This window comes from Eimeria maxima, genomic scaffold (assembly GCF_000499605.1).
Source record: "Eimeria maxima Weybridge genomic scaffold, Emw_scaff206, whole genome shotgun sequence".
NCBI lineage: Eukaryota > Apicomplexa > Conoidasida > Eucoccidiorida > Eimeriidae > Eimeria > Eimeria maxima.
In genome coordinates this window covers 33810-45501 of record NW_013563652.1, presented here as the reverse complement: position 1 = coordinate 45501, position 11692 = coordinate 33810, and the positions used below count along the sequence as shown (strand labels likewise).

The 11692-nt window shown below is 47.3% G+C and overlaps 1 protein-coding gene across 1 annotated transcript in view; it reads left to right on the top strand.

Annotated features, from left to right (window-relative positions):
• Nucleotides 1-2529: 2529 nt before the first annotated feature.
• Nucleotides 2530-11692, top strand: part of EMWEY_00021660 (hypothetical protein) — a gene marked incomplete at both ends in the record, with an annotated part of 11295 nt that continues 2132 nt past the window's right edge. Inside the window, 3 exons of the mRNA XM_013477865.1 lie at nt 2530-2532; nt 2619-5450; nt 6309-11490. Of these exons, the coding sequence (XP_013333319.1) occupies nt 2530-2532; nt 2619-5450; nt 6309-11490 (8017 nt within the window). The remainder of the gene's footprint in view (nt 2533-2618; nt 5451-6308; nt 11491-11692) is intronic.

Genomic DNA, 11692 nt, shown 5'->3' with positions numbered 1-11692 from the left:
TATATATATATATATATGGGGGCCCCTTAAGAGGGGCCCCCATAAGAGGGCCCTTTCAGAGGTACCCCTGGGAGGTAGAGGGAGGTAGTAGAGGGAGGTACCCTTTTCAGAGGGCCCCTTAAGTGGGGGGCCCTTCTTATAAATACGTCTTATATAATTCCTTAGATGTGGTTGAAGGTTTGCTGCAGTGCTAATTCTCTGCTGCTGCTGCTGCAGCATATGTTTGCTGCTGCAGCAGCAGGAGCAGGAGGAGGAGCAGCAGCAGGAGCAGCAAGAGCAGCAGCAGCAGCAGCATACGCTTGTTGCTGCTGCTATTGTTTGTTTAATTAGATGTACAGCATCAGTAAATTACATAAAAAGAAGAAAAAAGGGAAAAAATATTAATTAAATAAAAAAGACAATATAATAAAAAAAAAGAAAAAAAAAAGAAAAGAAGAAAAAAAAGAAAGAAAGACAGACACATAAAGAGGAGGAGGAGGAGGAGGGGACACTAGCTAGCAGCTGCATTGCAGGAAAAGAGGAAAGGAGACACATTTTTATTTATATACATCTTCTAGGGTTTAGGGTTTAGGGTTTAGGGTTTAGGGTTAGGGGAGGATAAAGACAGCAGCAGTAAATTATTTATTAATTATAATAATAATATGCCTATATAATGTGCATGCATGCATTCACGACAGCAGCAGAGCAGCAACAGCAACAGCAACAGCAGCAACAGCAGCAACAGCAGCAACAGCAACAGCAGCAGCAAATAAATAAATATAATAATAAAGTATTATTATTATTATTATGCATGCAGATGCAGACTATCTATAAAAAGGGAAGAAAAAGGAGACAAATAAAGAAAAGTGTCTACTTTTTTTCTTCTTTTTCTTGCTGCTCTTCTTTTTGTCCCTCTTGTATAGATTAGATCTAGACTCGGTGGCACCTGTCCTGCTGCTGCTGCTGTTGCTGCTGTAACAGCAACAGCAGCAACAGCAACAGCAGCAGCAGGCGCAGCAGATCTAATTGTAGGGTAACAAGGGAGGAAAAAAAAGAAATAAAATATTTATTTAATTAATTAATTTATTGTGTGGTGTATAGGGAGAAACAGCGATGTTTTGTGGTGTCTATGCACCTCTTTGCTCTATGAATCGAGCGACTCGTGCTGCTGCTGCTGCTGCTGTTGCTGCTGTGTGTGCACCTCTCTATTTATGAACAAAAAGGAGAAATAATTAATTAATTAATTAATTAATTAATTTAATTAATATAATTAACTAACTAACTAACAAAATAAATAATTAATTAATTAATTAAATACCTAGTTGCTGCTATACAACAGACCGAGTCCCATCCTCGATCTCCCCCCTCTGCTGCTGTTGCTGCTGCTGTTGCTGCTGCTGCTGCACTGCTGTACAGTTCGTTGTTTAGGGTTTAACAGCTAAAAAATTAATATTTATTTGTTAGTGTCTCCCTAGTTTTAGGTCTAAATTTGCTGTTGCTGCTGCTGCTGCAGCAGGAACAGCAGCAGAAGGAGCAGCAGCGACAGCAGCACCGGCTGGCGAGCAGCAGCAAACGAGCAGCCCCAAGTTGTGCTGTTGCTGCTAATTGCCTTTTGTTTATTTGCATTCATAAATAAATAAAATAAAATATAAATATAAATATAAATAAATAAAGTAAATATAAAAAAATAAAAAAAAATTGTTGATGTGACACACGAAGATCGTGCAGCAGCAGCAGCAGCAACAGCAGCAACAGCAGCAACAGCAGGAGCAGCAGCAACCGATGCTGCTGCTCCTTTTTTTGTCTTGTTATTCTTTTCCTTTCTCTCTTCCCCTGCAAGGAATTCTTTTTGTTGTTGTTTCTTCTTTTTTTATTTAATTTAATTTTGTTTGTTTTCTTTTTTTTTTCTTATTTGTTTCTTCCTGTGCAGCAGCAGCAGCAGCAGCAACACCAGCAGCAGCACGGGGTGTATATGCAGCACTCTTATACACATTTTTTTATTTAATTAAATAAAATAATTAATTAGATGCCTTAAGGCATTAATATACACAACAGCAACAGCAGCAGCACGAGGTGTATATGCATACACCGCAGCAGCTGCTGCTGTTGCTGCTGCTACGTCACGATCCATGATTGTCCCTGTTGCTGCTGCTGCTGCTGACGTATTAGATGTTGGTGTATCCCTTGAGGAGGAACAGCTATATACTCCTCCCTTAATAAGGACCCACCCCCTGCAGCAGCAGCAGCAGCAGCAGCAGGAGCAGCAGCGGGAAGTAGTAAAGTATCAGCAGCAGCAGCAAGTAGTACAACAGCAGAATGCAGTCCATCTACAGCAGCAGCATCAGCAGCAACAGCAGCAGCAGCAGCAGCAATTAGGAGACAGGAAGAAGAGGAGACACCGTAATTTATCTTTTTCTTTTTTTCTTTTTTCTTCCTCCTTAATTCTCCTGTTTTTATTTAATTTTTGTTTTTTTTTATTAAATAAAAAAAAAGATATAAAATATATAAAAGGAAGAAGACTTGCTGCTGCTCCTCCTGATGATGGTGATGATGGTACACCGCATGCAGCAGCAGCAGCAGCAGCAGCAGCAGCAGCAGATGAACAAAATAGTCTGCTGCAGTTGTGCAGAGAAATAGAGCTACTAGGAGGCGCAGATACTATACTGCAGCAGCAGCAGCAGGAGCAACAGCAGCAGCAGCAGCAGCAGCAGCAGCGTGCTGATTCCGACAACCAATGGTACGATGAGCCCCCTAAGAAGAGGGCAAAGAGGGAGCAGCAAACAGAAGAGCAGCAGCAGCAGCAGCAGCAGCATGAACTGCAGCAGCAGCTGCTGTTGCACCTGCAGCAGCAAACAGGAGACTCTGCTGCTGTGGGGCTGCATGCAACAGAGCAACAGACGTTGCAGTATGTAGGAGAGGCAGCAGCAGCACCACCACCACCACCAGAAGCAGCAGCAGCATCACCAGCAGCATCACCACCAGCAGCAGCAGCGGCGGCAGCAGCAGCGTCACCAGCAGCAGCAGCATCACCAGCATTAGCAGTAGCATCACAACTACCAGCAGCAGCAGGCGCAGCACAATCATCACTAGCACCAGCAGCAGCAGCAGCAGCCTCACCACTAGCAGCAGCAGCAGCAGCATCGCCACTACAAACAGCAAGAGCAGCAGCGTTACCACTAGCAGCAGCAGCAGGAGGAGCACAATCACCACTAGCACCAGAAGCAGGAGCAGCACAGTCACCACTAGCAGCAGCAGCAGCAGCAGCAGCGCCACCACTAGCAGCAGCAGCAGGAGCAGCACAATCACCACTACCAGCACCAGCAACAACAGCACCATCGCCACTAGCAGCACCAGCAGCAGCAGCAGCAGGAGCACCATCACCACAAGCAGCAGCAGCACCATCGCCACTAGCAGCAGCAGCAACGTCGCCACTAGCAGCAGCAGCAACATCGCCACTGGCAGCAGCAATAGCGCAGTCACCAGTAGCAGCAGCAGCAGCAGCAGCAGCAGAAGTAGCAGCAGCAGCAGCAGAAGTAGCAGCAGGAGCAGCAGCAAAAAGAGAAAAAGGAGAAGGAATAACTTCCCCTGTTTGGGTAGATGACACAACACCGCAGCAGAGCGAGCTGCTCAAAGCAGCAGCAGCAGCAGAAGCAGAAGTAGCAGCAGCAGCAGAAGTAGCAGCAGCAGCAGAAGTAGAAGCAACACCATCAACACCAGCACTTTCTCCGCCAGCAGCAGAAGGAGCAGCACATGCAGCAGCAGATGCAGCAGCAGAAGCAGCAGCAGATGCAGCAGCAGCAGCAGATGCAGCAGCAACAGCAGCAGCAGATGCAGATGCAGCAGCAGCAGCAGCAGCAGCAGCAGAAGAGGAGAAGGAAGAATTTTTGTCTTTCTGGACAGGGGATATAAGTCAGCAGGACGAGCTGCTGACAGCAGCAGCAGCAGAAGCAGCAGCAGCAGCAGCACCAGCATCAGCAGACGAAGCAGCAGCAGCAGCAGCAGAAGACGACCTCCTTTCCTTTTTGATAGAAAATATGGATAGGGAGCTAGATGGAGTGCCTTCAGCAGCAGCAGCAGCAGGAGCAGGAGCAGCAACAGGAGCAGCAGCAGCAGCAGCACCACCACCACCACCAGACTTATATCCCTACTGGATGGATAATATGAATATGCAGCAAGATGACTTTCTTATAGAACCAGCAGCAGCAGCAGCAGCAGCCCGAGCAGCAGCAGAAGCAACAAGCCCGGCAGCACCACCAGCAGCATCACCAGCAGCAGCACAGGCAGCAGAAAAAGCAGCAGCAGCCTCGGAGCCAGCAGCATCACGAGCAGCAGCAGCAGCAGCAGCAGCAGCACCATCACCAGCAGCAGCAGCAGCATCACCAGCAGCAGCATCACCAAGGGTAGCAGCAGCATCACCAAGGGTAGCAGCAGCATCACCAAGGGTAGCAGCAGCATCACCAAGGGCAGCAGCAGCATCACCAAGGGTAGCAGCAGCATCACCAAGGGTAGCAGCAGCAGCAGCAGCAGCAGCAGCATCGCCAGCAGCAGCAGCAGCATCACCAATAGCAGTAGCAGCATTAACACCACCAGCAGCACTAGTACCAGCAGCGCCAGTAGCAGCAGGAGCAGCAGCAGGAGCAGCAGCAGGAACAGTAGTACTAACAGCAGGACCAGCAGCAGGAGCAGCAGCAGGATCAGTAGTGCTAACAGCAGGACCAGCAACAGGAGCAGCAGCAGGAGCAGCAGCAGGACCAGTAGTAATAACAGCAGGACCAGCAACAGGCGCAGCAGCAGCAGCAGGACCAGTACTACTAACAGCAGGACCCGCAGCAGGACCAGCAGCAGCAGGACCAGTAGTGTTAGCAGCAGGACCAGCAGCAGTACCAGCAGCAGCAGCACCAGTAGTACTAGCAGCAGCAGCACCAGCAGCAGCACCAGCAGCAGCACCAGCACCAACAATAATTCTCCCTGTATTAGTAAGTGATGTATATATGCAGCAAGGAGACATTCTTCCAGCATCAGCAGCAGCAGCAACAGCAGCACCAGCAGCACCAGCAGCAACACCAGTAGTACTAACAGCAGGACCAGCAGCAGCACCGGCTATACTAGCAGCAGCACCAGCAGCAGCACCAGCAGCAGCACCAGCAGCAGCACCAGCAGCAGCACCAGCTATACTAGCAGCAGCACCAGTAGCAGGACCAGCAGCAGCAGCACCGGCTATACTAGCACCAGCACCAGCAGCAGCCCCAGCAGCAGCACCGGCTATACTAGCAGCCGCAGCACCAGCAGCAGGACCAGCAGCAGCAGGACCGGCAATACTAGCAGCAGCAGGACCAGCAGCAGGACCAGCAGCAGCAGCACCGGCAATACTAGCAGCAGGACCAGCAGCAGCACCACTAACACTAACAGCAGCGCCCCCTGCAGCAGAAGCAGCAGCAGCAGCAGCAGCAGCAGCAGGAGGACAGCCAATTGTTAATAGAGGAGAAATAATAAATATAAATATAAATAAAGAAGAAGAAGAAATAATAAATATAAAAAAACAAGAAATTATTATTATTAATAGAGACGAAGGAGAAGAAGAAGAAGGAGAAGAAGAAGGAAAAATAATAAATATAAATATAAATAAACAAATAAATAATAATAATAAAGAAAAAGAAGAAAAAAATAATTATATAAATAATAATATAAATAAAGAAAAAGAAGAAAAAGAAGAAAAAGAAGAAAAAATAAATAATAATAATTGTATAGAAGAAGAAGAGGAAATATATACAACAAAAAAAGAAGAACAAGGAGGAAAAGGAGAAGGAGTAAATAAAGAAAAAGAAGAAGAAGGAATAAATAATATAAATAAAAAAAAAGAAGAAAAAGAAGAAGAAAAAAAAGAAGAAAAAAAAGAAAAAGAAGAAAATTGGATAAAATTGATGGAAGAAAAATTGAAGGAATTTAATAACGAATTAAAAGAAAAAGAAGAAAAAAAAGAAGAAAAAAAAGAAGAAATAAATAATAATAGTACAATTAATTATATAAATAATAATAATATTATTAATAATAAAGAAAAGGAAGAAAAAAAAGAAGAAGAAAAAGGAGAAAAAAAAGAAAAAAAAGAAGAAAAAGGAAGAAAAGAAGATTTATGTATAAAAGTACAAAATAATATTTCTTCTTATAAAAGAAAAAAAAAAGAAATTAATTTCTTTTCTTCTTCTTCTTCTTCCTCCTCCTCCTCTTCTTCTTCTTCCTCTTCTTCTTCCTCCTCCTCCTCTTCTTCCTCTTCTTCTTCCTCTTTTTCTTCTGCTTCTCTGTTACATACGACACAATTTACGCTGCTGCAGCAGCAGCAGCAACCGCAGCAGCAGCAATTGCAGCAGCAATTGCAACAGCAATTGCAGCAGCAATTGCAGCAGCAATTGCAGCAACAAGCTGCCTATACAACCGAAGGTCTTCCTCCTAATACTCCTGTATTAGTACTTAATGCCCTCCCTTCTCCTTCTCCTTCTTCTCTTGTATTAGCTAATCAGCAGCAGCTAGCTAATCAGCAGCAGCAGCTAGCTAATCAGCAGCAGCTAGCGAATAATCAACAGCTAGTTGTGCCGCAGCAGCTAGCTTTGCAGCAGCAGCAGCAGCTAGCTAATCAGCAGCAGCTAGCGAATAATCAACAGCTAGTTGTGCCGCAGCAGCTAGCTTTGCAGCAGCAGCAGCAGCTAGTTCTACAGCAGCAGCAGCAACAGCAGCAGCAGCAGCAGCTAGCTCTGCAACAGCAGCAGCAGCAGCAGTTAGCTCTACAGCAGCAGTTAGCTCTACAGCAGCAGTTAGCTCTACAGCAGCAGTTAACTCTACAGCAGCAGCAACAGCAGCTAGCTCTACAACAGCAGCAGCAGCAGCTAGCTGCACCGCAACAGCTAGCTACGAATCAGCAGCAAGCAGCACAGCAGAAGCTAGGTGCAGCACAACAGCTAACTACGAATCAGCAGTTAGCTGCGAATGATCAGCTAGCTCCCCTGCAGCAGCTGGCTGTACTTCAGCAGCTAGCTGCACCACAGCAGCTAGGTGTACAGCAGCAGCAGCAACAACAACTAGCTTTACATCAGCAGCAGCAACAACAACTAGCTTTACAGCAGCAGCAGCAACAGCAACTAGCTTTACAGCAGCAGCAGCAGCAGCAGCAGCAACTAGCTTTACAGCAGCAGCAGCAGCAGCAGCAGCAACTAGCTTTACAGCAGCAGCAGCAGCAGCAGCAGCAGCAACTAACTTTACAGCAGCAGCAGCAGCAGCAGCAGCAACTAGCTTTACAACAGCATCAGCAGCAGCAGCAGCAACTAGCTTTACAGCAGCAGCAGCAGCAGCAGCAGCAACTAGCTTTACAGCAGCAGCAGCAGCAGCAGCAGCAACTAGCTTTACAGCAGCAGCAGCAGCTCGCTTTGCAGCAAGCTCTACAGCAGCAGCAAGCTCTACAGCAGCAGCTAGCTCTGCAGCAGCAGCAGCAGCAGCAGCAGCAGCTCGCTTTACAGCAGGCACTGCAGCAGCAGCAGCAGCAGCAGCTCGCCTTACAGCAGGCTCTACAGCAGCAGCTAGCTCTACAGCAGCAGCTAGCCTTACCTCAGCAGCTAGCTCTACAGCAGCAGCTAGCTGTGCCGCAGCAGCTAGCTCTACAGCAGGAGCTAGCTGCACCCCAGCAGCTAGGTGCACTGCAGCAGCTAGCTACCCCGCAGCAGCTAGCTACACTGCAGCAGCTAGCCACACTCCAACAGCTAACTGCCCCTCAGCAGCTAGCTGGACTGCAGCAGCTAGCTGCCCCGCAGCAGCTAGCTACAGCGCAGCAGCTAGCTACACTGCAGCAACTAGCTGCCCCTCAGCAGCTAGCCACAGCGCAGCAGCTAGCTGCACTTCAGCAGCTAGCTGGACCTCAGCAGCTAGCTACAGTGCAGAAGCTAGGTGCACTGCAGCAGCTAGCCGCAGTGCAGCAGCTAGCTGGGCCTGAGCAGCTAGGTGCACTGCAGCAGCTAGCCGCAGTGCAGCAGCTAGCTGGGCCTGAGCAGCTAGGTGCACTGCAGCAGCTAGCTACGGCCCACGAGCTAGCTGCATTTCAGCAGCTAGCCGCACAGCAGCAGCTAGCAGTACAGCAGCAGCTAGCAGTACAGCAACAGCTAGCCGCACAGCAGCAGCAGGTTCTACAGCAGCAGCTAGCCGCACAGCAGCAGCAAGCTGTGCAGCAGCAGCAGCAGCAGCAGCAAGCCATCCCTCGGCAGCTAGCTGCTCCCCCCGAGCCAGATAGCCCTCCACGGCTAGCTAGCCCTCCACCGGTAGCTAGCTATCCCCAGCTACCTAGCCCTCCCAAGCTAGCTAGACCTCGGCAGTTATCCACTCAGCAGCAGCTAGCTGAACAAGAGCAGCAGCAGCTAGCTAAACAACGGCAGCAGCAGCTAGCTGAACAACGGCAGCAGCAGCTAGCTGAACAACAGCAGCAGCAGCTAGCTGCACATCCGTCGTTATCCCCACAACAGCAGCTAGCTACCCCTAGCCACTCAGCTAGCCCTCCCCAGTCAGCTAGCCCTCCCCAGCTAGCTAGCGCTCCCCAGCTAGCTACTGCTAGCGAGCTAGCTAGTCCTAGCGAGCCAGCTAGCCGTAGAAGAAGAGGAGGTAGATCTAAGTTACGAATAATAAGGGAAGAAATAACAACAGAAAGAAGAATAACAAGACAAACAGCAAGATTATTAAGACAACAGCTGTCTATACACCCAAATTTAGATAGTCATATACAACAAGGACAGCTGCCTATACACCCCAATTTAGATAATTATATACAACAACAAGGAATACTCCCTATACACCCCAATATACAACAGGGAGAGGTGCCTATACACCAGGAGACAGATAGACAAGAGGAGAAAAATAGGCAACAAAAGAGGAGAGATAGGAAACAAAAGGAGACAGATAAGCAACAGGAGGAGGAGACACATAAGAAGGAAGAGATAGATAAGGAGGAGGAGGAGACAGAAAATAAACAAAAAGAAACACTTATAGAGGAGGAGACACATAAGGAGACACCTAGACAAGAGGAGACACAAAAGGAGACACAAAAGGAGACACAAAAGGAGACAATTATACAACAGGAAGCACATACACAAGAGGGAATACAAGAAGAAAAGGAGACACAAGAAGAAAAGGAGACACAAGAAGAAAAGGAGACACAAGAAGAAAAGGAGAGAGAAGAAGAAAAGGAGACAGGAGAAGAAAAGGAGAGAGAAGAAGAAAAAGAGACACAAGAAGAAAAGGAGAGAGAAGAAGAAAAGGAGACAGGAGAAGAAAAGGAAAAAGAAGAAGAAAAGGAGAAAGAAGAAGAAAAGGAGACAGTGTATACACTACGAGAGGGGACACAATTAGCATTCCTTATACAAACAAAGGAGACACAACAGGAACAAGAGGAGAGACAAGAAGAAGAAAAGGAGGAGAGACAAGAAGAAGAAAAGGAGGAGAGACAAGAAGAAAAGGAGGAGAGAACTATATTAATAAAGGATACATATATACCTATAGAGGAGACACAAGAAAAGGAGACACAAGAAAAGGAGACGCAAGAAAAGGAGACACCTATACTACCTATAGAGGAGACACCTATACTACCTATAGAGGAGACAGCTTATATACAAGAAAAGGAGACACATATATTAATAGAGGAGACACCTATATTAATAAGGGAGACACCTATAAGGGAGACAATAAAGGAGACACCTATAGTAATAGAGGAGGAGACAGTAATAAAGCAGACAATAAAGGAGACACTATATACACATAATGAGGATACAGAGGATTATATGCCTATGGACTTTATACCTGAGGAAACAACAGCAGATGCAGATGCAGCAGATGCAGCAGCAGAAGCAGCAGAAGCAGCAGCAGCAGCAACAATATTGCAGCAGCAGCAAGAAGCAGCAGCAGCAGCAGCAGCAGCAGCGTTACTGCAGCAACAGCAAATCCAACAGGAGACAACAATTCCTTATGTAGTGATTAACCCTGAGGAGACAGCTAGCTATGAGGGGACACTTATACAGCAGCAGCAGCAGCACCAGCACCAGCAGCTAGCTGTACCTCAGGAGACAGCTAGCTATACAGATACATATATACAGCAGCAGCTAGCTGTCCCTGCTCCTATACCCCAGGAGACAGTTAGCCCAGGGGAGACATATATGCAGCAGCTAGCTATCCCTATCCACCAGCAGCAGCAGCAACAGCAGCAGCAGCAGGAGCAGCTAACTGTTATCCCTCAGGAGACAGTTAGCCCAGGGGAGACATATATGCAGCAGCTAGGTATCCCTATCCACCAGCAGCAGCAGCAACAGCCGCAGCAGCAGCAGCAGCAGCTAACTGTTATCCCTCAGGAGACAGTTAGCCCAGGGGAGACATTTATGCAGCAGCTAGGTATCCCTATCCACCAGGTCGTCGTCGTACAGCAGCAGCAGCAGGAGCAGCAGCTAACTGTTATCCCTCAGGCGACAGGTAGCCCAGGGGAGACATTTATGCAGCAGCTAGGTATCCCTATCCACCAGCAGCAGCAGCAACAGCAGCAGCAGCAGGAGCAGCTAACTGTTATCCCTCAGGCGACAGTTAGCCCAGGGGAGACATTTATGCAACAGCTAGCTACCCCTATCCATCAGCAGCAGCAGCAGCAGCAGCAGCAGCAGCTAACTGTTATCCCTCAGGAGACAGTTAGCCCAGGGGAGACATTTATGCAGCAGCTAGGTATCCCTATCCACCAGCAGCACGTCGTTGTCCAGCAGCAGCAGCAGCAGGAGCAGCTAACTGTTATCTCTCAGGAGACAGTTAGCCCAGGGGAGACATATATGCAGCAGCTAGGTATCCCTATCCACCAGCAGCAGCAGCAACAGCAGCAGCAGCAGCAGGAGCAGCTAACTGTTATCTCTCAGGAGACAGTTAGCCCAGGGGAGACATTTATGCAGCAGCTAGGTATCCCTATCCACCACCAGCAGCAGCAACAGCAGCAGCAGCAGCAGCTAACTATTATCCCTCAGGAGACAGTTATCCTTAAGGAGACAATTATACAGCAGGAGACAGGTATACAGCAGCAGCTAACTTATATACCTCAGCAGCAGCTAGCTTATGTGCAGCAGCCGCAGCAGCAGATAGGAATTATACCTCAGCAGCAGCAGCAGCAGCAGTATATAACTCAGCAGCAGCTTACTGTTGTCCCTCAAGTATTATCCCTGCACCAGCAGCTAGCTGCTGCTAGTGTCTCTGTTGGGCAGCAGCAGCTAACTATTGTCCCTTCGCAGCAGCTAGCTATTGTCGCTCCGCAGCAGCTAGCTGTTGTCTCTCCGCAGCTAGCTGTGTACCCTCAGGAGACAATTCTGCATCCGCAGCTAGCACTCCTACAGCAGCAGCAGCAGCAGCAACAACAACAACAGCAACAACAACAACAGCAGCAGCAGCAGCTAGCTGCTGCTGCTGCTGCTCGTCAAGGATTTATACAACAAAGACTAAGACCTGCCTCCGTATATCCAGGTGTCTCCTTAATTAATAAGAAGAATATATCCTTAATAAATAAAATAAATAAATTAAATAAATTAATAAATAAAAGAAGAAGAAAAAGAATATCTTCTTCTTTATTAAAAAATAATAACAATATAAATATAAATAAAAAAAAGAAGAAAATAAATAAAATAAATAAAAAAAAAAAAAAAAAAAAAAAAAAAAAAAAAAAAAT